At 39.1% G+C, this 26738-nt stretch overlaps 1 protein-coding gene across 1 annotated transcript in view; it reads left to right on the top strand.

The window, feature by feature from the left end:
* Window positions 1-26738, top strand: part of lrp1bb (low density lipoprotein receptor-related protein 1Bb) — a 201102-nt gene that overhangs the window by 113134 nt on the left and 61230 nt on the right. The window contains exons 31-43 of the mRNA XM_044366489.1: window positions 414-563; window positions 5134-5274; window positions 5407-5532; window positions 5984-6115; window positions 13201-13335; window positions 13654-13783; window positions 15196-15322; window positions 15483-15634; window positions 16223-16347; window positions 16596-16967; window positions 19929-20118; window positions 23098-23302; window positions 25556-25748. Coding sequence (XP_044222424.1) covers window positions 414-563; window positions 5134-5274; window positions 5407-5532; window positions 5984-6115; window positions 13201-13335; window positions 13654-13783; window positions 15196-15322; window positions 15483-15634; window positions 16223-16347; window positions 16596-16967; window positions 19929-20118; window positions 23098-23302; window positions 25556-25748 — 2178 coding nt within the window. The remainder of the gene's footprint in view (window positions 1-413; window positions 564-5133; window positions 5275-5406; window positions 5533-5983; window positions 6116-13200; window positions 13336-13653; window positions 13784-15195; window positions 15323-15482; window positions 15635-16222; window positions 16348-16595; window positions 16968-19928; window positions 20119-23097; window positions 23303-25555; window positions 25749-26738) is intronic.

Raw genomic sequence — 26738 nt, 5'->3', positions numbered from 1 at the left:
AAATGACTTTATTTAGATTTTATTGATATTTGTGTTATGCACTTTCTCAGTGCTGCACTTAAATGTAGTCAGGGTTTGTAACTGAATATGTTTACTTTACTGGTTAATTTTACTCGTTTATCTTTCCTGGTGGAACTCAGTGCAGTACAAAAAGTGGTAGAGATAGACACACTTTTCAGGAATAGTTTCCTTTGTTTACTGTAATGTCTCAAAATTAAGGATAACATAACAAGTTATATAGTTGTCTTACCATTTTATGATTTGCTTATCAATTTAAGTACCCATTTCGTATGTCTCTGATTAGTGTTTTGCCGGTGGTACTACAAATTCTTTTGAAGTCAAGCTAGCTGTCCTAGTGAGCCTTCACCGTAAGTTCTAACCTGCTGTTCTCTCTTCACTTGTCTTCCTCTCAGGTCTCTCAATAGACTACACTGCCAACAAGCTGTACTGGATAAGCTCAGCCAATGGCACTATCAACAGGTGCAATCTGGATGGCAGTGGGCTGGAAGTGCTGGAGACTCTGAAGAGGGAGTTAGCCAAAGGCACAGCTCTGGCCGTGATGGGTGAGTGGAGCTTGTCACGAGTGCATCAGATTGCCACTGGGGATTAGTCAGAGAGTGTGGAGGGATTACGTATTTAACCAGTTAAGTGGCTGTAGAATGAAGCCATTTAGCCAGTCCTTGCAACAGTTGTGCTTCACTTTGTGTGTAGTAGCAGGGGCATTAGATAATTAAAACACAGCGAAGCAGTGATTGATGATTGATTTTCTCACCCCTTTTGTAATGAAAAGGGAGGAGGATGTTCATTATGTGTTGATTCTTGGTATCTGTGCTGAATCCAATGTGTCACATCATCTATCAACTTGTAGGTTAATTTAGAAATCTGCTGAAATCCAAGTCAACATGGCCTGGATAGAAATCTTTGCAACAGTCACTCTTGCTGGCAAGGTCTGGCTCTCCAAACCATTTTACTTTAAACTTTTAACTTCAAAACTTTTTTTTTTTTTTTTTACTTTTAGTCTTTGTATATATGCGCTTCCAGTATTGACCATGTGTCACAGTCAACTGAGTACAGTACTGTACATTTGCTTTAAAATATAATATTCGGGAGGGATATTTATTATTGGTGTAACAACCAAACAGGATGTTATAATTAAAACAACACAAACTGTGTTGTGGTGTAGGGGAAATTACACACATACTGTATATGCCAAACGTAAGTGAAATTACTGAGTAGCACCTGCAATGCCTTTTTTTTTTTGCCATAAACCAGAATTGTAATTTTGTCCACACTGCTGCAGTCTTGACAACTGGGAATCTTCCCACTGAGCTATGTGAATTCATTTTGCTTGCCAAGATTGATAATGAGAAGGGAGCAAACATACTGAACAGAGAGTTGTTGGTAGTGTGTGTGTGCATGTGTCTTTTTGGACCAAAGTATAATTTTGTTTTTTTTTAAAGAAAAATTTAAATCAAGAGTGTTGCCAGGGTGATACTTTGCATTCTTGAAGCATGTTATTAATCATGACAGGCCTTGGTTTCCATTGTAGTGGGTATCTGTCAGCATGTGCAGAGAGCACTTTGGTTTTTACACTGTTACAGAATAACACAGCAGTGGCAGAATGGCATCCTACTGTTCTGTGAGCCGTTAGCATTCCCCAACTGTAAGCCACATCTCTTTGGTTCATTTTTCTAGGAATTTCTTACAGTAAGGACTTTGACCATGGAGGGCTGTTTCCTATATGGATGATGGAGACTTCATTATTGCATTTCATAAATGGGAGATAGAATACGAGGTGACATAGAGTAATGGCTCAGTTCCTGCACAGTAGCAGGTACAGCAAAACAGTGAAATGATGTCTGCGAGTCGCCATCAATCACAATTAATGATATTTTGTTATGTTGAGGAAATTGTTTTGAATGGTTGAATGAACAGCACTATACTGCATTACTATTATACTTTGTTAAATAGAGAAATTTCACAGTGGCTCAACAGTACATTTTTCGCATTATAATTAATACTATATATAGAAGATAGCAATTTAGTGGATTTTTACTTGGATTCATGCAAGCATGAACATGTTATTTAATATTCATAAGACGTGTTTTAATGAGGATATCACAGACCTTAAATTATCTAGACGTGAGGTGACTGACTTCACCCATGTTAGGTGTAAAATAGATATTGTAAAGATATTAAATTGTTAATGTTAAGCTTGGCGTTGTATAATATGTAGCAACTCATATCCCCTTTTCACCTTTTGCAAGATTACATGTCAGCAGCAGTAGAACTGTTTTCCATATTCCAAGTTTCCAATGTGATAACACTGATGATAGTTTAAAGTGTTGTTCAGAGTGTCACAACAGCACCCTTCAAAATATGCTCCTATCTACCTGTATTTCAAACTAATTGTACCAATTAAGGATGAATCAATCAGCACTAAAGTGCATTAATCTAACAGTGGTTCTCCTCTCTCTTATGGTCTGTGATATCTTGATCAATTAGTTGGTCGTGTTTGAAGTGGTTGAGGTTACTCCACAGCAGCAGCATGTGTAAACAAGGAAAGCTTGAGTTCTATCCCTCACAGCAGGAGGCAGAGGTAGACACACAACTGCTGAAAGGGATTTTGCAAAAGTGATTCTACTGCAGTGGTATCGATGGAGTGCAGTTCTTCAAAGAAATCAGACTGAATAGAATATTGCCTTCTTCTGTAAAAGTTTTGTGATAATACATCCTCAGCTTCAGAGAGCTAAGTAAAAGTAATCGATTGAAATGATAATTCAATTGATGAGCATAATGCAGTGTGTTAAAAGAAACATTCTGGGGTGTTTGTGTTTCCTTTTGGCTTATTCATTTTGCATGCATGTCTTTCTGATTGCACGAGCTGGTTGTGAAAAGGTGTAACGAAGGCACTGTTAGTGACACAAGGTCGATCCACTCAAGTCCTACGGCGCTGTAATAATTGGATTGGCTTGAGGGAAATGTGAGGGCTTCTATTTAGAAGGTGGGCGATCCATCAGCCTTGACTTGCCTGGAATCAAACTAGCAGTTGAAGTGGAAATTGAATATGATGTGCCACAAGCGAACAATCACAGCTAGCCGGCAGTCCCCACGGCATCAAATTAACACAGGGGGCAAAGCTTATCAAGGCTAGCATGTCCTCCAGGGTCAAGTGTTTTGTAAACGGCATGTAGACTGTCATTCTCACTCATGGGAATTTATTTGATTTTTTTAAAGGATGACATTGAGCCTGAAGCTATTAATGCAAGTGTGAATAGTTTGTGTGTGTGTGTGTGTGTGTGTGTGTGTGTGTGTGTGTGTGTGTGTGTGTGTGTTTTCTTGTTTGTTTTTTGTTTTTTTTAAATCAAAAAGGGTAAGAGAGCAAAACAGTGTCTCACCTTCAAGGGACTGATAGTGTGAACCTAAAGGGCACATGTTTTGATTGTTGTTTTGTAAAAAAACATATATGTTATGCTATGCTAAATTGTCTGATAAGTAACAATTTATTTATGACATATTGTTTTGACTGTAACATTATGGTGTCATCTATGTTATGTTGCTAATACAGTTAAAGAGGGTAATACACTATACCAGTTTGTGTGCAGCACTACTATTCATGTCAATAAAGGCAATGCTGCTCAGAATGGTTGAGTGAATTCTAGCACAAAACATTAAAAATTGTATTGACCTGTAAATGATGTGACATCAATCATTCAGTCATCAGTCATTTAATAAGTGATTGCTGCTGCTAATAGAACAGGTACTTAATAGAGAAAATCTATTAAAAAACACGATTTTTTTTTTTAACCTGCTGAAGAAGATGATCCTTTACAATTACCTATTTTGGTGTTACCTCTGTATAAATATGAATGTGTCATCCCATTATGCTTCCCATTTTAAACCATGCTTTCTCAATGTTATAGTCCATTTTGACTCTTTCAAAAAGGACTAAAATCATGTCCATCTCAACGCCATTTACAATGTCTATTCTGGAGGGAGAGGGGCCACCTGACTTTGTTCACTTTGCACTTCAGTGGGATTTGAAAATTGAGAGTTCCTGTCACGTCTGTAGAGTCTGTGGCAAAGTGCCTGGACTGTGCATCACTGATTTCTGCTGAGGGCAGAGATAGGGCTGGAGGATCGTATGGTGGTGGTGGCTGGTTGAGCTGGGGTCAGGAGCCTATTGTGCATGTGCCTCTTTACAAAGACACACTCATCATTTATGCTCACGACGGCAGCAGCACATAAACCTGGAGGTTCACTGTCACATAGAGCCAGACACGCCAGCCACTCTGTCAGGGAGTAGACAGTGAAAAGCCATGACACACAACAACTACAGTACATGTTATCATTTCCCCAGCACCAGTGTTTCATTTAGGTGTTTAGACTGGCTCTTAAAAGAGAATTTTACCCCATGAAGGATGGTCTTATAAAATAAAACATCAAAGATGTAAAGAAGCTGCCTCTGAATCACTGAAGGTTTTTGCATGTTATACAACCACAAGCACAATGAGTGTGAAACTGATGAATATCAGTTGTCAAAGATTATATCTTTCTACATGCCAGTCATGAATATATAAATTGTGTGTGAATGTGATTGTTTTCCTTAACTATCTGTGAACGTGGCACTGAAAATTACAATTTTGTCCATTTGATTTCATAATGGAAACTCCCCACATTGTTGAGGTGCATGGAAGAGCCTTTGGTGGTGCGAAAACCTTTCCCAAATATAATACAAACAATGGTTTATGGCTGCAAGATGCAGGCATCAGCAACTGCAACCAGGTAGAGCAGGGGACAGGGTACCCCGCTCCTTAATCTCAAATCAGCTCAGAGAATGCAACAATTATTAAGGGGCTTTACGGCATAAGAGTGTCAGCCTTGGTGGATTAGAGCAAAAGCTGAAGCATGCCGTTTACATTTTGAATTGGTGATGAATGGGTCTATTGGATTGTAATGTAATGTTTTTGAAGGCTTCTTTGCATCACACCTTGATTTGCATACATTTCCTCAACAAGACCAAAATGCTGCAGTATTATTTTGAGCAAAAAGATCAATTTGCCCTTGCATTGCAGTTTTACTGAAAATGTATCTGTGGCCATATTTTTAAGAAAATGACGTTGATGGTTACAGGCGGCAAACTCTGGTGGGCAGATGAGGAATCAGCACAGCTGGGAACGGTTACCAAGAGGGATGGACGGAACCTTGTCATTCTGAGAAACAAGACTAGCGGGGTGGTTCACATGAAGGTGTACGACAGGGAGGGTCAGAAAGGTAAGCACACTCAATAATATCAACACAACACAAACATACATATGAAGATGAAGGCACAAACATGCACACATTACCCACATACATTTACCATACCTTATTTTCTGCCTTTTGCTGATCGTGCTTAACATTCAGGAAGAAACCCATGCCAGATAAACAACGGAGGATGCTCACAGCTCTGCTTCCCCACTTCTGAGAACACCCGTAGCTGCTCCTGCACTGTTGGATATAACTTGCGTAGCGACCGCATGTCTTGTGAGGGTAGGTTTCACCAATATTTTCTATCACTAAGACTACATCTTTGCATTCATTAATCTAAAGCAATGCATTTATGTTTGAATCTATGTGATTAATCTGTACATATGTCTAACGCCTAGGACACACAGGATGCGTGAGCAGCATGTGTGCGTTGCGGAACCTCTTGCTTTTCATTTCGGTGCCCATGTTAACAGGTCAGAGCAGCCACACAGCCTGGCTGCTGCGTCGCATCATCTAGAGATTTGAGGTCTCGCCTATTTTCTCCAGACAGGGAAAACGATAGAGAGATAGGGCTGTGTGCCTGTGTGGACACATTAAGCGTGCGAGACGCAGTAGTTCAGCAACACACACGCACACACGCTGTGTCCGAGGCGTCAGGGCATTCATAATGTGCTATACTGTCTATGTTTGTGGTCCAATACTGTAGGCTGTTCTTTGTTTTGTTGATCTTTAGGTGTTGACTCATTTCTGATGTATTCCATCCATGAGGGAATCCGGGGAATTTCTCTGGACCCAAATGACAACAGTGAAGCCCTCATGCCCATCACGGGAACACTGTTTGCTGTGGGAGTTGACTTCCACGCAGGTATGTATCACGCAACCCACAGAGGGATTATTTGTGCAATTATACCAGAGATCAGCTGGACACATTTGCTTGAGGAGTTGTTTTGTTTGACATATAGTTAAATGAACATACTGTGTGTTGTTCCGGGTATTTAACTTTTGGATGCTTTTAATTGGGTATTAGCTTGGGTTTAACTACAAAACAAAGCCATGAACCTGACTGTAATTTTGGAAAGTAAACAAGTGAATTTTTTCTTTCTTCTCAACTCAATTATTCTTTTTTCAACTTTTCTTTTTCAACAGTTATTTTCTTTGGGGGTTTGTATGAGGTGAAATAGCCTAGGTGAAGATGTCAAGTCGACCAGTTTAATGTGGCATTTCCTTCTCAACAATGTTTCAAGCACACAAGTGTGTAACTTACATGTCACATACTTGTGCAAGACATTTTGTGTAAAAGGGTATATACATACATAGAGTTTAAACCACATATGTTTGCATGGATATTAACAATTCTTGCAAAAATAGAAAAAAGTGGACTTTCAATTTATTGCGTTCTGTGTTGCCCCCCTAAAGTGGTAAGGAATCTAGTTGAGAGACTCTGTAGTGGGCTTTATAATGACAAGTGGAGAGAAAATTGATGACACAATTATTATTATGTTTTTTTTATTTTATTTTTGGGGTATTTTCTGCTTCTATTACATAGTGTCATTGTAGGGAATAGAAAGGAAATGAGTGGAGAGAGTGGCAAATGACATGCTACAAAGGTCCGCTGCCAGAATTGAACTATGGACGCTGTGGTTATGTGGTATGAGTTTTAACCATGCCACTGGGACAAGGCTCAATTATTGTTATGTTGCCCGTGTTACCAGTCATACTACACTATACACTATCAACTGAAGCAGGAAATTACAGTTTTGAACTTAACAAATAGAAGTCATCTAGCAAAAAAAAGTGATTCGCGTCTTTCATTTTCCTTCTGCAAACTACAAATTGTCAAGAGGGGAAGTACATTTGACACATCACAGTTTTTTTGTTTGTTTGTTTTTTTAGTACTGCCAAGAAATTAGAGGATTTTCAAAATAAAAATTGTGTGCATTTACTTTAGAATCACCGAACAGAATACATTGATGATCCTTTAAGCAATATTTCCAGGTGTGCTGAGATTTTAAGATATTTTTTTGCATGCTAATATTTTTTTTATTACATGAAATGCATCACTCTTAAGAAAGCAGTACTTAACTAGTTAACTAGTAACTAGTTAACCGTCACTATTGTTGCTAAATTACATTATATAACACAACATATTTCTCTTCTTTGTCTTTATTTCCTACAGTACAAACCTTTCAGTCTTAAAACAATGAAGGCGAAGGAAAGGTCTTTGTTATACTGGGCTCTATGCTTATGAATAATGGTCCGTGGGCTTGTGGAGTGCAGCATAGATGAAAGAGTAATAAGTTCACATTATGGGCGAACCTCAGTATGAATAACATAAAACTATTTCCTCACAAGCCTCTGAAGCAATCCTAATACAAAGCAATTCCCAAGATATTGTATCAAATGAAGGTACCGTAACCTGCATTGCAAAGCATGAACCCGATAGCTTGTGCTGTCATTTGTTACATCCCTGCTTCCTTCTACATAATATATATGATAAAAATGATAGATTTATTGCACCAACAAATGCTATGAATATACTATAGGCTGGTAGTGCTCCATATATGTAATAGGTTGCCACTGATGCACGATAACAAAAGCTGTGTAAAGGAAATTGCATATGCACAACTGAAAATGGAAACAAACTACATACACACAATAGGGTTGATATACGAAGGATTTTAGAAAGCAGAAAAGCAGCACCAGATAAAGATAGCATGTTTGGGTAATTCCATATGTATTATATAACTTTCCATTGCTGGTTTGCGAAAAATGACGGTAGGGAATGTACATTTTTACAAACGGTCGCTGAAACCGGTTTAGTATTCCCAACTTAGAGGCAGATATTAGACTTTGCTGTCAACAGTTGTCACTAGAAAGGGATTACTATCTACCAACTATTATCAACAGAAGGGAGAAAATCACAGAAAACGCTGTCCACATCAAAGTCTGGGAAGTATCTTGATTTACTGTGACTATGACGTTTAAATATGTCTAAAATTTTGCTTTATTGGAGGAGATGCAGTGGATCGAGGCTATAACCAAACAGTGGACTTTGCAACAGGAGACCACTGTTTGTTTCCCATTTCTAATTGCAGGACGGTTTTTTTAAAAATCATAACTGCAATCGCCCCCTAACCTTAACCCTGTGGTTATTATTGTAGCATGACGATGAAGGTCACCTAACTTTAAGGAAGTAGTAATTAACCCACACCACATTTTATTAACACAACAGTGATTGGTATCGGTTTTAGAAAGCACAGAAAAATTATATTGTCCTGCCGATTACTGCCTGCCGCCAGATTAGACAACACTTCTGTGAGTCGTTCTGGAGAGCATGGTCAAATGACATAATTGGTTGTTTAAAACCTGATGGATATCATCGAGTCTCAGCAAATAAAACCAAAACTATCTGCATAGCCAAAGGAGGTCAGGGGTCAAAAAATGTTTTCTTTCTAGCCATGGTTGATTGGTCAGTCCAGACTGAAATATCTCAACAGCTGCCATGAATCACCATGCAGTTTAGTTCAGCTATTCATGTGTGCCTCAGGATAAATTATAATCACTTTCTTGATCCCTTCTTTTTTCATCCAGGGCCATCTTCAGGTCAGCTTTCCAATTTGTCCAGCACTTTACTTACTCACTTCTGTTACAGAAACTGCAAAGAGATGCCAAGCTGCCGCTGTACTTTGTGTTTATTGCTAATTAGCAAATGTTAGCATGCTAACACACTAAACTAAGATGGCAAACACGGTATGTAAATATGTTGTGTTATGTACATTATACTTACTTAACATCAGCATGTTAGCATTGTCCTTTTGACCATTTTAGCATGCTGACGTCAGCATTCAGCTCAAATCACCACTGTGCCTACATAAGTACAGCCTCACATAGCTGCTAACATAGCTGTAGACTCGTCCTGTTGTGGTTTGGGGAAACTGATCTTTTACACATTCAACAGCTGGTGATAGGTATTCAACTTCCCTCAAATGACAGGTCGCTGAATCATTTTTCAGCAGTCTCAACAAATCAGCTCCATTGGGTGCACATGCCCACTGTAATTACATACATAATCACATATAAGTACTGTTCTTTACTGAACTATGACTTTCCATATTGACTCTCTCTCTTTCAGATGGAGTCAAGCAATTAATCAAGTTTATTTGTCACACATATTCATATAAGGTACAATCACAGTGAAATGTAATCCCGCCAGTTCCTTCAATTTGTGCAGTAAAAAGAGTTTAAATAGAATAGTAATAAATACATGTGGCCTGAGGGTAGGAGCTTTTCCTGAGCCTGTCAGTGCTGGTCTGGTATATATGGTACCTTCTTCCTGACCACAGGAGGAAGAAAAGGCCATTATCCAAGTGATTTGGATCCTTAATGATTATCCTAGCCTTAATCTTGCTGCGCCTGGTGTAAATATCCTTTAGGCAGGGTAGAGTAAGGCCTGTTGTATGTTCAGCCGAACAAACCCCTCTTTGCAGGGCCTTGCAGTCCTGTTCAGTGCTGTTTCCGTACCAGACAGTGATGTTCCCTGTCAGGACCCTCTCAATGGTACAGGAGTAGAAATTCCTTAGTATTTGAAGGGATACCCAGAATTTCAAGCATCTGAGGTGAGATGTCTCCACCTTGCCTTTCTCACCACTGAGTCAGTATGCAGCACCCAGATCAGGCCCTCAGAGATGTGGACACCAATGTACTTGAGCTGTCCACCCTCTCCACTGAGGACCTGTTGATATTAAGGTGGTCGTAGTACCTTCTCTGCTTCTTCCCAAAGTCCACTATCAGGCACTTAGGCTTGCTGATGTCTGGGAATAGGTTGTCCTGACACCAGCAGGTCAGTTCCTCTACTTCCTTCAAGTAGGTCTTTTCATTGTTATCTGTGATCAGGCCCTGTGTTAAGGATGAGGGTAGAAGAGATGTGTCCACCAACCCTCACCACCTGGGGTCTGCCCATCAAGAAGTCAATGATCCACATGCACAGTGAGGTGTTTAATCCCATGTCTTTGAGCTCTGTGACGAGTCTGGGGGGAGCTATGGTGTTAAATGCTGAACTGTAGTCAATGAAGCGTAATCTCACAGTAAGCTCCCTTTCTTGTCCAGGTGAGATAGGGTGTGGTCAAGGATGTGTGCTAAGGCATCTTCCCTTGATTGGTTGGGACAGTAGGCAAACTGTAGTGGGTCCAGTGCAGTGTTCAAAGCACTTCAGCACCACAAAGGTGAGTGCCACTGGGCGGTAGTCACTAAGACAGGCTGGTCTTGTTTTCTTGGACCATGGAATGATGGACTTCTTGAAGCAAGTGGTTATGACAGACTGAGCCAGGGACAGGTTGAATATCATTGTGAACACACCTGCACTAGTTGGTCAGCACATAGTTTGAGGACCTGCCCACTAACACTGTCTGGTCCTGCTGCTTTATTGGTGTTCGCATGCTTGAATGCCTTCCTGACATTATGCTCAGAAAGGATGATGGGTGTGAAAGGTGCACCCATCCATCCATTAACCTGTGCTTCAGCTGTTTTTGCTTGTTGGCTTCCGATGGTATCAAAGTGAGCATAGAGACACATCAGATGGTTCTGGTAATCCAACGGTTTTTAGTTTTGGGTACAGTTTCTTCTGTTCTTTCACAAATTAAATCCACTGATATCATCAGTGATGTTGACGGTGGTGTCCTGGAACATGCTCCAGACTGCATCATGTAGTGCAGACTGTAGGGCAGCCTCTGATTGGCCTGACCATTTCCTGACCTCTTGACCTCTTGCGTCACTGGGGGCATGCGTCGTAATTTGTTTACATACTTTGACCGCAGTAAGATGGCCACATGCTTGCTCTTCCTGAATGCGGAATCACTGCGATTCCACTCTGTAGCTGTTGCCATGTAGCAGTGATCCACAGTGCTTATTCCTCTTGTAGCACAGTCAATATGTTGATGGAAGTCAGGCATAACCTTCTTAGGGTTAGCCTGATTAAAGTCTCCAGCAACAATAAGTGCAGAATCAGGATTACCGGTCTGTCATTGGGATGTAGGCCGCTGTGATAATCACTGATTTAAATTCCCTTGGTATAAAGTTTGGTCTGCATTTGATTGACAATAACTCCAGATCAGGTGAGCAGGGACGGGATAGCATTTTAATATTCCCAATGTCACACCCATCCTTGTTCACCATAAAGCACATGCCTCCTCCTTTTTTCTTGCTAGAGTCCTCTATTCTGTCAGATCAGTATACAGAAAAAGAGTCACCTGGTTGAATGGCACTGTCCAGTATTCCAGGATTCAGCCAAGTTTTGATGAAACAAAGGACATTACAGTTCCTGATATCCCATTGGAAACTGATGCAGGCATGGAGGTCGTCCAGTTTATTATCCAACGCCTGTACATTGGCTAGCAGATGCTTGGCAGAGAAGATCCATGTGGCTGGGATTGCAGTCAGTGTTTAATCCTTCCACGTTTGCCTTGTGTTTCCTCCAATGTTGAGATGGATGCAGAGATGGATACAGAGATGGTCTTACTTGTCTATGTGGTTGGAATCATAGTTGGTGTTTATCCCTTCCACCTTTTTCTCGATGTTTACTCCAATGCTTACACTTGAAAACCTTGACTGGCTAGGTAGCAGAGGCAGCAGGAGGAGAGTTTACAAAGTGGTGAGTTGACCATTTCCCTATCCTGATAAATGGTAAATGGACAGTACTTGTACAGCGCCTTTCTAGTCTTCTGACCACTCAAAGCACCTTTACACTACGTGTCACATTCACCCATTCACACACATTCATACGCTGCACAGGTACAGGGGCTACCATGCAAAGTCCCAACCTGCCCATCAGGGGGAATTAACTATTCACGCACATTCATACATTGATGGCACAGCCATCAGGAGCAATTTGGGATTCAGTATCTTGCCCAAGGACACTTTGACATGCAGACTGGAGGAGCCGGGAATCGAAATGCCGATCTTCCGATTAGTGGATGACCTGCTCTACCTCCTGAGCCACAGCTGCTCCAAGTTACTCTTAGTCATATGTTATCATTGTCCAATATTATTCACAAAAAGTACAACTCAGTCACAGAGTTCAGGAGAACAAGAGCAGGTTACGTTGCTCATTACACAAGTAATAGTCACAATTCTGTCCATTATCCAATTACTACCAAGAGAGCCTAAAATTTAATTCTGAATATCAGTTACTTCAAAGATCACCAGCAATTTTGATGTGTCACCACAGCTTTTGGAAAAGAGAAAATAAGTGGTGTCCAAAACAGAATTAGACATTGCCATAGTACAGAACTAAATTGACGATTGTCCTCCCTTTTATGACTTTCAGCAGGTGAACATGCAAATGCATTACTAAGCCCCTCCAAGAGCAGCAGCTGATAGCTTACGCATATCATTTACATGTCATTACAGAAGCTAGGCTGCCAGAGCAGAACAGATGAAAGCCCTGCAGCTGTATTCTGTCATATATGAGCTACGTGTTAACAGAGTGTGAAGGTAGCAGGAACAAGAAAGTGCAAATAAACATATAACGCCCTCTAACCTCTTAACAACCTGTACAGAGCCAAATTGACAGGAATGCACAGAGATGCACTTTCAGTCTACACCAGATATAAATTACATACTATTTCATATGCTTATTTAATAGGGCTGTAAAATCAGAAAGGGTCCATAACAGTTTTACCAACACCATGTTTTGCATGAAGCAATATACTGCCCTGTAAAATTTGGCTGACAATTGCCTTGCCTGCTCAAGCACTGTATGTCAACAAAGAAATGTGGATGAACTGTGTGGGTATTTTCACCATCATACTTTATAGTCCCACACAACATTTGGTGAAATGGGCCGTGCTGCAGTAAAATGTGGTTTCATGAGCTGCTTTGTTTGAGGGCATAAATACTTTTGTGGCAGCCACATTCATTATCCCATTTTGTCTTGTCATTAACTGTATTTTACAGGAAATGACACTGTGTACTGGACAGACATGGGCCTGAACAGAATATCCCGGGCCAAACGTGATCAGACCTGGAGGGAGGACATCATCACTACTGGCATCAGCCGGGTTGAAGGCATCGCGGTTGACTGGATTGCTGGTTAGTATTGCGATTCCCTGGGCCCTGGGTTGTATTACTGCAGACAGTTAAGTTTGTATTGATTGCTGAAAATTCTCATTTTATGTGCAATGTTTAGAGTTATGGCATTAAGTTGATGTTTTTGCTAATAAACAGTAAGCCTCAGTGACACAATAGGGTATCTGCCAATCATGAATGCACATGCAAGATTAGTTTTAGTGTACTGTATGAGTATGTTCATGGTGGGGGGTGTTTTCATGTCTTGTCCCATTGAGGATCAATACACTTCTGCTGTATTTACACACCTTATTATTGATTTATTGTGTTATTTATACGCAGGGAACCTTTACTGGACAGACCATGGTTTCAATCTAATAGAAATCTCCCGTTTGAATGGTGCTTACCGCTCAGTGGTCATATCTGAAGGACTTGATCAGCCCAGAGGCATTGCTGTCCACCCACAGAAGGGGTAGGCCATGTCTTGTTTTGTGTTTTGATGTTTGTGTTTTCGCTATATCAATGCACTGTTGGATGTAATCATTAACATTTCTATTATCAGTGGTCCAGCAGTATAAAAAAAAGGTTTATTGTAGTCAGATTGGCCAGAAGTCATGCTTAATACTTTCCCCTCTAGAAACTCATATATTGTAAATATAATGATTGGTAGCATGAAAATATCTTTGTCAAACTGTGACACTAAACCAGGTAATGACCACATAAAATGGTTATTAATGTCACAAGGCCCAGCAATGGCCAATTCTATTGGACAATGAACTGGTCATGCTGAGTGGAGCAAACGGGGGAGAACTTACTTTATCTTGAATGTGTCCAACTAATAAATATATCAGCTGGCCAACATTATTGAGCAATACTAACTAATCACAGTTAATGTTTATTGGTTTTGATATGTTGACAGTAATGCAAACTGAAAAGCTGGATTGTGGTTGGTCCTTATTTTTCTTAAAGTTTTAAAAATATTTTGTTTTGTGTTTAATATTTATTTATAATTATTGTTTCTTAGTGTTAAAAAATGTACTGTAAACTGTTTTAATATAATTCACACACACTGTCATCTGTGATAGAAAGTTTTTAAACTGTAAAATATCCTTCCCAAGTATCTTTGTCACACCTGTTATACCTATACCAAGGAATATTGCAAAAAATATTTTTAAGAAGGATCATTGCCAAAAATATTCCCCAAAGGTTTTCCCCAAAACATAGATTTCACTAATAAATGGGAGATTGTTAAATGTTCTCCCTTACCTATTTTACTTTTTATGTTGTAACATATTGGATGTTGTATACATGTACTGTATATCTAAGCACATACATCAAGATGAGATGATGAAGATAAAGTGAGACAAGAACTGAACTACACACAAGTCAGAAAGGAAACATTGTTAAGAGCATTTAAACAAAACCTAAACTTGATATTAGAGTAATATGATAAACAATACTTCAGTAATTGGACAGTTTAGTCCAATAGCCCAAATTAATACTTGTTTTCTCTTGTTCTTTTGTTGTGTTATTTTTGTACATCTACATAATATTTTACAATTTTGATAACTTCCCATGCAACTCAGATGGACAGTCATAATATTGATATAATATTTGGAGTAGAATTTATATATTTTTGGCTACTAGGAGGCAAAAGAACACAAAAACTAGCAACAGACACACAGCCCTATGATTGCCTTATCAAGTTGTTCAGGCTTCATAACAAACAACTGCCTGCTTACATGGTGGTTGAAAGATTCAAGGTCTTTGTCCCTGGTTATGACTCTAAATCAAGTGTTTGTTAATTAATAGTATCTACACTATGCACTATATTGCAAAAATCAGTACGTTTGTTACAGTGAGTGCTGTTACTATGTTGGCTAGGTATCTCTTCTGGACTGAGTGGGGCCAGAACCCCTGTATCGGCCGCTCCCGCTTGGATGGTTCAGACCAAGTCACCTTGGTCAATTCAGGCATTATGTGGCCCAATGGAATTTCCATAGACTACGAGGTACAGTTATTCTTTTCCTATGCACATCGTCATCAACCTCTTTCCCTTCCACTACACTCCTACATTCTGTACCTCCTACCTCATCTTACTCTTCTGTGACACAGATATGACCATGTGTAAGAGTTTTGTGTGTAATATGCATTTTAAAATTGCCTTCCAGGAAAATACATTATACTGGTGCGACGCCCGCACAGATAAGATCGAGAGGATCAACCTTGAGACAGGTGAGAGCCGAGAGATTGTACTGTCAGTGGCCAACGTAGACCTGTTCTCAGTGGCTGTGTTTGGGCCTTACATCTACTGGTCTGACAGGTAATTTATTATTTTCTTAAATGCCTACACATGCATTGGCCTGCAAAGCCTGCAATACTAACCTGACATTAACCCCTCCCTTCAAAAGTCTCATGTGAAAACATTAGGAACGGCAGTTCCACATAGCGAGGGTCACCTCCTATTTTTGTAAATACTCCAGATAGAATTCTATGGCATCAGCAAGAGCAGCTCCTTCCACAACCTTTTGTAAAAGAGGCACAAAGATAAATTTAATGATTTCTTATGTCTTTTCATGAAGTTACACACTCCTGCAGTTCTTTGCAGCAGTGTTGTAAGATCTCTGAAACAGCAGCAGGTTGAAACACGTTATAAACTATTGGTTGAGTTTGCATGGTTTTTAATCTGTCTTGCATGCTTGAAGTATCCTCAACACTTTGAATTGCATGTCAAAACTGAGTGATTGCAATCTTGGATTTACCTTTATTATTGTCAAATAAAATGTTCTATCATTCTATCTATCTAAGCTAACCATTACCCTGCCTCAATGGAGAGTCTGAATACAGTGTGCTTTCTTCTCTGAAACTAAAATCACTTATTTTACCCCCCGTCTCTCTTGGTGTGCTTCAGGGCCTACTCGAATGGTTCAATCAGACGTGGCTTCAAGACCGACACCAGTGAGGCTGTGACCATGAGGAGTGGCCTGGGGGTCAATTTGAAGGACGTGACAGTCTTCAATAGAGGCAGAGAGAAAGGTTGAGGTTTCAGCTTCACGGTTTTATATATTCACAAAATTACATTTACAGCCATGCTTACAGCTTATTTTGAAAGGCTGTTATAATAGCCACACTGCAGATATGTGGCTGCTACATTTTGCCATTTGATTTTCATCTGCAATTCCCCTATGCAGTCATATGCAATTTAAACATGATTGCATAGTGGAAGAAACCAAAGCAAACCAGTATTTTAACATGTGTTGGGTTTTGAATATTTGATATCATAGGCACCAACCCCTGCTCGAGGAGTAATGGTGGCTGCCAGCAGCTGTGCTTTCACCTGGGCAGTGGTCGCCGAACCTGTTCCTGCGCCCATGGCCGCTTGGCAGAGGATGGCTTTGCCTGTGAGCGCTATGAAGGTTATCTCCTCTACTCTGAGAGGACTATACTGAAAAGCATCCACCTTTCAGATGAGAATGACCTCAACTCACCTGTCCAGCCTTTTGAAAATCCTGCTCTTTTCAAGAATGTCATAGCCTTGGCGTTTGACTATAGTCAGAAGACAGCAGGGACCAATCGCATCTTTTTCAGTGATGTCCATTTTGGAAATATCCAGATGATTAATGATGACTGGACAGGGAGATCTATTATTGCAGAAAGTAAGTTAATTTCACATTCTCTCCGTTTACATTATTTGTTGGTTGTTGTTGATGCTATTAATAATAACAGGCCCTCTGCTACTATACATGTTCACTTCTTATGCCCATTTTAGGAACTACACATTTACTACAGTATTGATGGTGGCATGGTGGCAAGTATTGCACCCATGATGGTCCTGAGTATGGTTTGGCACAATGTGGTGTAGGATTAGTAACATTTTTGTTTGTTTATGGCTGTCTACAAGGACACATAACAGCTCATGTTTCACTTGCACTTTTCACAAAATAACTGCTAACCAAGGCGTATTTCTACCCTCAAGGTCTATTTTCATCTGACTTATGTGTAACTACATTGATTGTGTTTTGGGATGTGAGTGCTGCTGACATGCCTCTAGTACACAGTGGTTCTGTGGGTGAACAGATCCACTTTAGACACTGACTCAAGACTGCAGCAGCTGCTGTTGTGATGTGCTGCACTCAATACCAGAATGGTGTAGTGTTATTTTTAATGCAAATTTAAATCTTATGGGACAATCTTGTTTAGAACACAATATTCACTAATTATTAGCATTTACGTAGGAGGCAAAGAATTAATAGCATTTACCTAGATGCACATTTCATCTTCCTCTCGTCAATTTTTTCTGCTGTTTCTCCCCTGTAAAGGCCATTTAACACAAAATCAGTATGGTATAATACCAATGTTTGAATGCTTTCCGCTTACTGACTGTCACAGATTGAATGATGGGGCCAATCCCTCTCTATTCCTTCACTAAAGCTCAGTCAGTCCTGTCTTGATAAGCATGACTGGAGTCAGATGAACAGCAAAAGCCTCTGTTCTGCTCGGCTAGCATCATCTGCCATTCTGTGAAGTTTCCACTGGGAGCAGAGCTCAGCACCCCACCCCCACCCCATCCACCCTCCCCCCACTAGGAAACTGGCAGAGTGTTACTGATCCACTCCCACCCACCCCCCCGACCCCTCTCGCACACCCCTGCTGAGGGAGCTTTCTGCTTATTTATTATCTTCTAGAGATGAACAAGCGTTATTAGAAACCATCTGTCGGGATTTGTAAGTGTCCTTCATACCTTAGCATATTTACAAAATGAGGAATCAAAGTGGTGCAAGGAATTAATTTTACTACAATTTTAATTTTTTAATCTATAATACAAGACTGTGTAGTTCTTTTGAGGAATCCATACTCCTTTTGCTGGAATCATCACCCTTAGGCAGCATCTAAAGCAAGACTCTCCTCTTTTCCTCTTAAAGTTTCTGCCTGCATCCCGTCATTGAGGAAAGGTGAAGATGTTAATCATCCATATTTCCCTAATTAAACTCCATGTCCCCCATTAATTACTCCCTTGCCCCGCCAACAATTTGTGAGAAACTCCAAGCTGCCAGACGGCTTTTATTGCAAACTATTAATTAGTAGTCAGCTGACTCAGGTAGTGTCTTAAGTATTTTAGAGTATGGTTTATGGGTTTTTAGATAAGGGGATACAGGCAAATTATCTAGCATTGGCCATGTGTATGCAAACGTCAAGAGTTAAAGAAAAGATAGGATTACGGCCAAGATAGTCGTCATCATACAGATGTGAATAATTATTATGTAATAATTATTATTATGTGAATAAAGGGGTGTTGTAAAATTCATTTCATTATTTTAATTAATTATTTTGTCTTCTTTTATCAATTTTGTTGCTCTCATTCAACTGACACCCATATGTAGATAATCCCTTGGCCTTTTTAAGTATGAAAGGTAATCTGTTCTTTTTGTCGAACAACAAACAAATGTGCCAGTACATAAAAGAGTTAGACATGGACAATTGTATACATAGAACCTGGCTCACACAGGTGATGTTTTCAAAGCCCTAACAAAGCCAATTTTCTATCTGGCTGACAAACTGTGGTATCTGACTGCTTTGGGTCTGGTGGCTTTGTAAAGTGTGGCTTTATTGAATCTTAATAAATGGGATTTATCGGAAAAGAAACAAACTTTGTTTTCATCTCTTCGGGGAAATTGTTTTGCTTCCTCTATCTGATTAGGGGCATATTAGTCCTTTTTAGGTTTCTGTTGCCCTCCACAAGAACTATTTATACTATGGGATTTAAATTCATTTATTTTATTTTTTTTAATACTAGGTTGGCAATCTCTACTACTTTTTGCATGGTGTCATTTTCCACTGCTACAGGGTGCAAAGTTGTGTTTTTTTCCTAGTATTGTCTTCTTTTTTCTCCCCCCCTAACAAAATGGAAACAATCCTTCAATCATAAGTTTCCATGAATACTCTACAGTGGTCCATGGGGAATAGTAGCCATATTCATGCATTAATACATGACAACTCAACAATACTATATTACTGTAGTTATTCTGACCTTCCTCATGCAACATTAAAGCAGTGGAGGTCAAGTTTAATAGGTCAAAGCATTGCAAAATAATCTACAGTAAATAATGAAACATGAATAATGAATAATGGCCAGCTTTTCTGTCTGTAGTCCCTTCCTGTAAATCACATTTTTGTTCCAACCTGGGGGCCGCAAAGTCCTTTTCATATTCTGTGTTTAGGAAATTGGTTCCCAATGAAAACATTCAATTGCTGAGTGACCGTTGCATCAACAAATAGGTGTCTGACCAGCATAGTGAGGCATGAAGTTCCCTGTCAATCACCAAGAAAGCATAATGCCAATTCTAACACAATTGGAGCCTGCCATCTGTTACAAGCAGAGTCAGTATTTTCACCAAAAATCTACACTACTGTAAGCAACTATTCAGTTTAGTGGCCTCAGGCAGTGGCAGACAAATTAAATTTTTAACTATGTGTAGATCTTTAACCAAGGACACATAACACGTTATGTGCTCCCCAGGCCTACCTTTATAAAAGAATGAATGAAGAATTTATGCAGTGTCTGAGTTGGGTTACTTGGTTAGAATTTGAGCAGAGGTCTTACTTGTCTGTTCATTTAGATGTGGGTTCAGTGGAGGGCCTAGCATACCACCGAGCCTGGGACACCTTGTACTGGACCAGCTCCACTACTTCCACGATCACCAGACAAACTGTGGACCAGAAACGAGTGGGTGCCCTTAGCCGGCAGGCCGTGGTCACTCTTTCGGAGGAAGACCACCCACATGTCTTGGCTCTGGATGAGTGTCAAAAGTTAGTAGCTCTTCTTTGTCTTTACAATGTTTTTTGTCTGCAACATACAGCATATATACATTATCTGCTCTGTAAATCACATGTCCCGTGTTAATGTTTGAGAAAAATCTGAGATTTTTTTAATTTTATGTTTTATGGTTTGATGATGGCACCCCCTATCTTTGCATTAATTCATCAATATACCATTAGTTCTCCATCTACATGGATGGAGACAGCCAGGCAGCAGCCTGCAGCACAACACAAGACTTGGAACAACAACTAGATCCACCTTCCTGCCTCTCTCTTATATAACTTACAAAAATGAACACACGTCTTGTTCTGCTGACATTATTTTTGACTGCAAAAGCGGATGATTAAATGTGATTTTTAGTTGGACTTTAAGCACTCTCTCACTCTTTCCAAATTATTGAATCACTCAATTAATTCAAAAAATGTCTGGATCTACTGTAAGTCAAGCCTTGATACCATCAATCACAAAGTGTTTATTTATAGGTTTGTAGGTTCAGCTACTCTCATTTTTATTTCCACTAGCGCTCATTATCCTCAGAAAGTCCATAAATAAATTACACCTCATATAGAATATCACTGCCAGAGTTTTCACTGGGAGAAAGAAAAAAAAGTCTAAAATCTGTCCACTGGCATCCAATTAGTTTTAGGACAGAATTTTAAGATCACTTTTCTATAAATCGTGGACATCTAATCATAGACTTGCGCCTAACAATATCACTGATATGCTGCCAAGATATGATCCAGGTAGAGCTCTCAATTTTACAGATTGCCTACCATTGTAACAAAAATGCTGACGAATGGAGAAGTTTCTTTTTGGATCTGAGGACAGCACACCAAATGCATTTATTTTAAACTACATGCTGTGTCTGCCTTTTATCTTTCTTTTAGCCTAGTTGATAGTAATACCACTCAATGGCCATGTTATTATAATTAAAAAATTCTAATCTACAGTGCAAACCATTAACAGTGATCACGTCTGTCACGTCAAATTGATCACTGTAAACAGATGACTATTATAATCAAATTCTTTTCTTTATTTCTCATGCAGATTGCCATCTAATTGACATTTGTATATTTATTACATGAATATAAATTACTGAAACAAACAGCTTTGCTATTTACTGAATTTTATTGACTGTTTCAAAATACAGTACAGCTGTTTCAAATGCTTGTTGTTTCACTGCTGCATCTTGTTGTCTTGTTTTTGTCAATTTGTCATAAGCTGCGAGGAGACTACGTTTTTCATTGCGATAAAATGACTTTCTTTTTCCCGTCATTATTTCAATGTGCACACAGCATCAGCCTCAGGTAGCCAGCTGGAAGCAGACAGGTTACCACGAGGTAATAATGGTGCCACAGCCGCTAAGCACATATCATATGTGTATCATGGGAGTAAAGTAAAGAAAATAGAATTACCGTAGTTTTAAATTTTTTCCATATATTGTCATGTATGAAAAAACTCAAAATGAAAACTGTAAGCGGACTACTTGATTACTATAACTGAATTATTTAAACAGCATTTGTATAGGAATGATTCTGTCCCAAGCTTCTTGATCCATATCAGCAGTTGATCACTGTAATGTGGTTCTCATTGTAATTTAAATGAAAAAAACACTTAATTACAAATTTATTACAACATTCAAATGGCTTAGTTTTTTTTAAATTCCTCTTTTTTTGAAAAATGTTTCTTTAAAGACCTTAAACAGATCTACTTACTGTACTGTAAAGGTGATAGCATGTTTCTTCAGAAAAATAAGAAAATCAGAAGAGACAAATTGAGACAAAACCTTCGGAGGGTTTTTTTAGCACCAAAAAACACAGTTACAAATTGTGTGATACAGTAATTATAGTTTCTCAGCAATCAACTTTCTGACTCTTTAGCAAGTCTACATTGGGTGCCAAGGTTTTGTTGCATTATGCTGTCTGACGCTATAATTTGAGCTATCTTAAATTTAGATATATTGTGTTTTGGTAAACATACATTTAATCAGTCAATTTTGTGATCTGTGCCTTCAACAAATGTTTGTACTTTGAAAAGCTGATGTGATTATTTAATTTACAGTATGTATGTTACATCTAGGTTAGATTTGGGTTTGCACTTTGTCACCATTTCAGACCCACTGTCTGATAATTCAAATTCAAACTCAAGTGATTAATCAGCAGTCCCTGGTTGTGACTTCTAACCGCAATCTTTATTTTCCAACTGGAGTGGACTTCCTTGACTTCATTATAGTATGAAATGAGAGTGTAGGAGCTAAAAAAAACTTGTTTATACAATTGGAAAACATATCCACCTCTTTTTTGTGGTTTATCTACATAGCTGTGGATTCAAAACATGCATTGTCCATCTTGCAAAACCCATAAAAACTAAGATATAAATCTTTCATTTATTTAGTCTGCTGCTATTATCTGTGTTTCTTATATCCTTAGAAGTCCTCACAGATGAGAATATGAGTAAATGACCTCTATCTCACAACCTGTGATGCTGATCTGTTTTATCAAATTGAAACTGAGCTACCCTTTATCACTGATGAGCTTCTTCAGGGCAAAATAGGGAAGCAGATGACAGGCCTGGAGGTCTTGGCTGCTATGGGATCATGTTGATAACTGACTGAAACTACTGCATAGACCTCTAGTAATTTAATTCGGTGAAGAAAATGTTCCTATTCATTAGTGCTTGTTTTCCCTGCATGGCAGAGTTCCCTTGGTGAGATTTTGGTGTAGCAGCTCTTATAAAAAGCCATCATTGCTGCTCATTGATCCAATTTCAGACTACACATAGTTCTTGCTGAGGTGATATGAATTTGTAGATGCACTGAGGTGAAGTAATGTAGTGCTTCATTTGGAGAGTGAGAGAGTCTCTGATGTTATCTACACATTAAAATGAAGCCACTTGCAACTTATAAATTGCTGAGGACTACAGTTTAAAAAATGTCTTATTCTTGCTATCGTTTTCCTCGCACATTTTAGCCTGATGTTTTGGACCAACTGGAATGAGCAGAGGCCCAGCATCATGAGATCCACCTTAGCGGGCAAGACCATGAGGATTATCATCAGCTCTGACATCCTGACACCCAATGGACTGACCATTGATCACAAAGCAGAGAAGCTCTACTTTTCAGATGGAAGCCTTGGCAAAATTGAGAGATGTGATTATGATGGTTCCAGCAGATATGTGAGTATGAAAATTGTGGTCCTATTTTTTTTTTTTTTTTTTTTACAAAAATGAACACCCAGCAGCACCAAATTGTTTTTAAATACAAAAAAAATACAATGGGTCTTTTGTAGAAACATCTCTCCCTACAATTGTAAAACATATTTTATTTTTATTTTTAATAATCTTATTATAACTGCAATTACTGGGCAGCATTTTAATTAAAGCTGCACATTTTTGTATTGTACCCTTTGAAATTCCTGCAAATCGAAAAATGTTTTTATGAAAGAGACCCAGTGACTCATGAGTTAGGATGTATTTTCCACGTGCTTCTCAGTGATGTGGATGTTTTATCACAAAACACCTGAGAAGCAAGGTGCATATTCAGGGAACACATCTCAAATTTATCTGCCCTTTTTAAACATTTTTTCTGTCTCCCATTTACTCCCCGATACCTGTTGGTGTTCCTAGAACTCAATACAAGTGATAAGATACCTCATGACGCTCTTTCTGATATTTCATCTTTTAGAGTGTAGATGTTTGCTTAATCATAAAAGGCATTCCTTGCTAAAGTAAAGAAGCTCAGTTGCATGCATATTGTAATGTAAAACTGGCTATATCTTCTGTATCCCTGGTGTGTGAAGGATTACAGTGCGAGATACAATTTTTTGCTAGGGATTTCAGTTTTTGCTTGACACGACCTCTGCAGCTCAGCACCTTGGCCCATCTCAATTAGCTACCCATATATTTGCTGAGCCGGGTCACCAGGCTCAAAAAGTCTTCAACTTCGGATCCCCACCTGCCCTTTCTGCAGCCTTGTCCTGCTAATGAAGGCTTTGCAATGAGAGCACTCTGGGTGCAGATTCTCCATTCCAATTAAAATGTGTAAATTAAACAGAGATAGCTGATTGTCAACCTCAGCACTTAAACAAACTGCAGTGGTGGAAATCTTAAGACAACTCCTTCCACTGTATACAAGGACTGGCTGTTGTGGATATGGAAGATTAAGTCTCCTTGTCACTTAAGTGTGTTCTGAGTCTGATTGTTTAATTTTATTTTATTTTATTTATAGATTACTATTCTTTATAGAATAAAATGCATTATAGAGGACCAATTGTGTGTTGAAACATGAATGTAGACTAGTATGGCAATGGAGTGTCCCGGTAATCCTCTTCACTGCAGCAGTGCCATTATATGCTTACAGTGTGGTTGGCGACAGAGGAGAACAAGAGCCGTGCCATTTTGAGAGTAGAGACCCATGCCATTAATGAAGGCAGTGCTTCACAAAGGGCAGTGGAGTGCATGATAAGGCAAGATGTCAGCATGTGTAGTGGAGAAAAGATGTCCCTTTTTACCATGAAGAGAGGAAATATAAATTGAGTGTCATTTGAGTTCAATGTCAACAATGTGCTCTCAATGTGTTTATGTTACCACTGAAGTAATCAGGTAGGAGTCTGTTGACAATGGCGTTTGAAGTAAGATATTTGAATACTGCTGAATAGTAACAGAGTGGAATACTTGAAGTTAGAATGATAAGATCGCATGAAATATGTTCACATTTATCCAAAACACAATTTCAGCACACAAGTAATATGTTTCTGGCTGTAAACCTAATGTCTCCCAAATCTAATTTCCTATCAGTATGTTACATCCCATCTGGCGTTCTATCTTTCCCTCTCTTTCTCTCTCTGACTCTCACTCATCTGATGGCCAGTTGTTGCATCCACACGCTGGGCTCCTTTAATCAACACCTGTCCTATTAATCCCAGTATGGCACAGGGCTAATGTGATGCTGCTTACAAACCTGTTCCACTAATGGCTGAGACTACAGATCTGCTGGAGGCCCTGATCCCCCCCCACAAGCCCAGAGAGTCCCACAAGGAGGGATCTGATGGATTCCTGCCTCCCTGCCAATGACACTGTCATTTACTCCCCCAACATCTGGGTTAAGCAGTCATGTGGGCAGCAGGGGTGATGTGTTGATTAATGAGTCGAAACATTATTCTCCAGATTTATTCCTAGGGTTGCACTCAAAATTCTGGTGATGCTTTCTCCAGCCAGATCTTGAACAGACATGTGTGATGGGTTTGTGGGTGGAAGTGCAAATATTGACAGCACCAAATGTATGAATTCCTCTTGTGTTGTGGCTGTATCATCTATGCATAAATAATCACTCACAAATGCTGCATACCAGAGTAGCATTTGACATATAAGCCTAAGATCTGAAAAGCGTGATGTAAAGCAGTCCTAATGTCTCCGCTCTACAATTTTTAGGTCATTGTCAAATCAGGCCCCGGGAACTTCTATGGGCTCGCCATCTATGCAGATTTTATCTACTGGTCAGACTGGGCCCGCAGGTCTGTGCTGCGATCAAACAAGCACACAGGCGGTGACACCAAGGTATTACGAGCAGACATACCTCATCAACCAATGGGAATTATAGCTGTGGCCAAGGACACAAACAACTGTGAGTATTTAAACACCTGGAGATACTTAATTTAATGAGCAGTGTTGTGTCTGCAAATATTTGTGTATGATGTGTATGCAGGTGCCTGGGTGTTCATGCATGCTTATGGGCAGGGGTTTGTACATGTGCATATTTATTATGTTTGTGAGGTTTAGGAAAATAGACCAAAATAGATGTGTTCATGCACTTTCTACTGTAGCTAAACGAGAATTATTTGTGACACTTATACAGTTTGTATGCACTTGTCTGTTTTCTTTTTTTCTTTTTTTTTTTGTGAGGACTGGATACACTTTCATCCCTCTCTGGCTTAATGTTTTTTCAGTGGTATAACACTTGACTATATAACAAAGCCAGACTGATTTTTGATATTTTAGGCCAATATCAATATTTGTGAATACAAAGTAATTATAATAATAAAAATCTTTTGTTTTTCCAAAAACATAGCCTAAAAAAAGCAGTTTGGCAAGGATTCATTGGTGACAAAGATATGTATTAGGCATGATATTTAGGATATTTATATACAGTTGAACAAAAAGCTTTATAATTAAAGATGACAGTGAACGCTTTTAAAAAAAAGTACATTTTATGCAGTAAATGTAATAAAAGCTTAATAGAATTATTTAAAATAGTAATAGGAATGCCCAAATACAACAAAAACATATTATACTATAAAAGTCAAATATTCTACACAGATGTATCTGTTATTAGTCAATATTGGCTGATAATATCGGTCCACTAATATATTGGCCAGGCTATACTAACAAATAGCAAAAGATTAAAAGAGCTTCTCATTTTGATGTCCAAAAACAACAGGAATGATAAATGAAGAAGGTCTTATTTAGAAAGGCTAGACACTTAAGTTTTAGAGGTAATTAATAAAAAAGTAGCCTATGGTGTTGAGGGAGTCTCTAAAGTGCTGTATGAAGTTTAATTTCCAAGTAGGGCAAAGGGAAGTGGGCTTAAGCGTGTCCCAAAGGTTGGACTCTGATG

Source organism: Thunnus albacares, chromosome 11 (assembly GCF_914725855.1).
Source record: "Thunnus albacares chromosome 11, fThuAlb1.1, whole genome shotgun sequence".
Classification (NCBI taxonomy): domain Eukaryota; kingdom Metazoa; phylum Chordata; class Actinopteri; order Scombriformes; family Scombridae; genus Thunnus; species Thunnus albacares.
The sequence above is the reverse complement of the archived record's forward strand: the minus strand, read 5'-3'. Positions and strand labels throughout refer to the sequence as shown.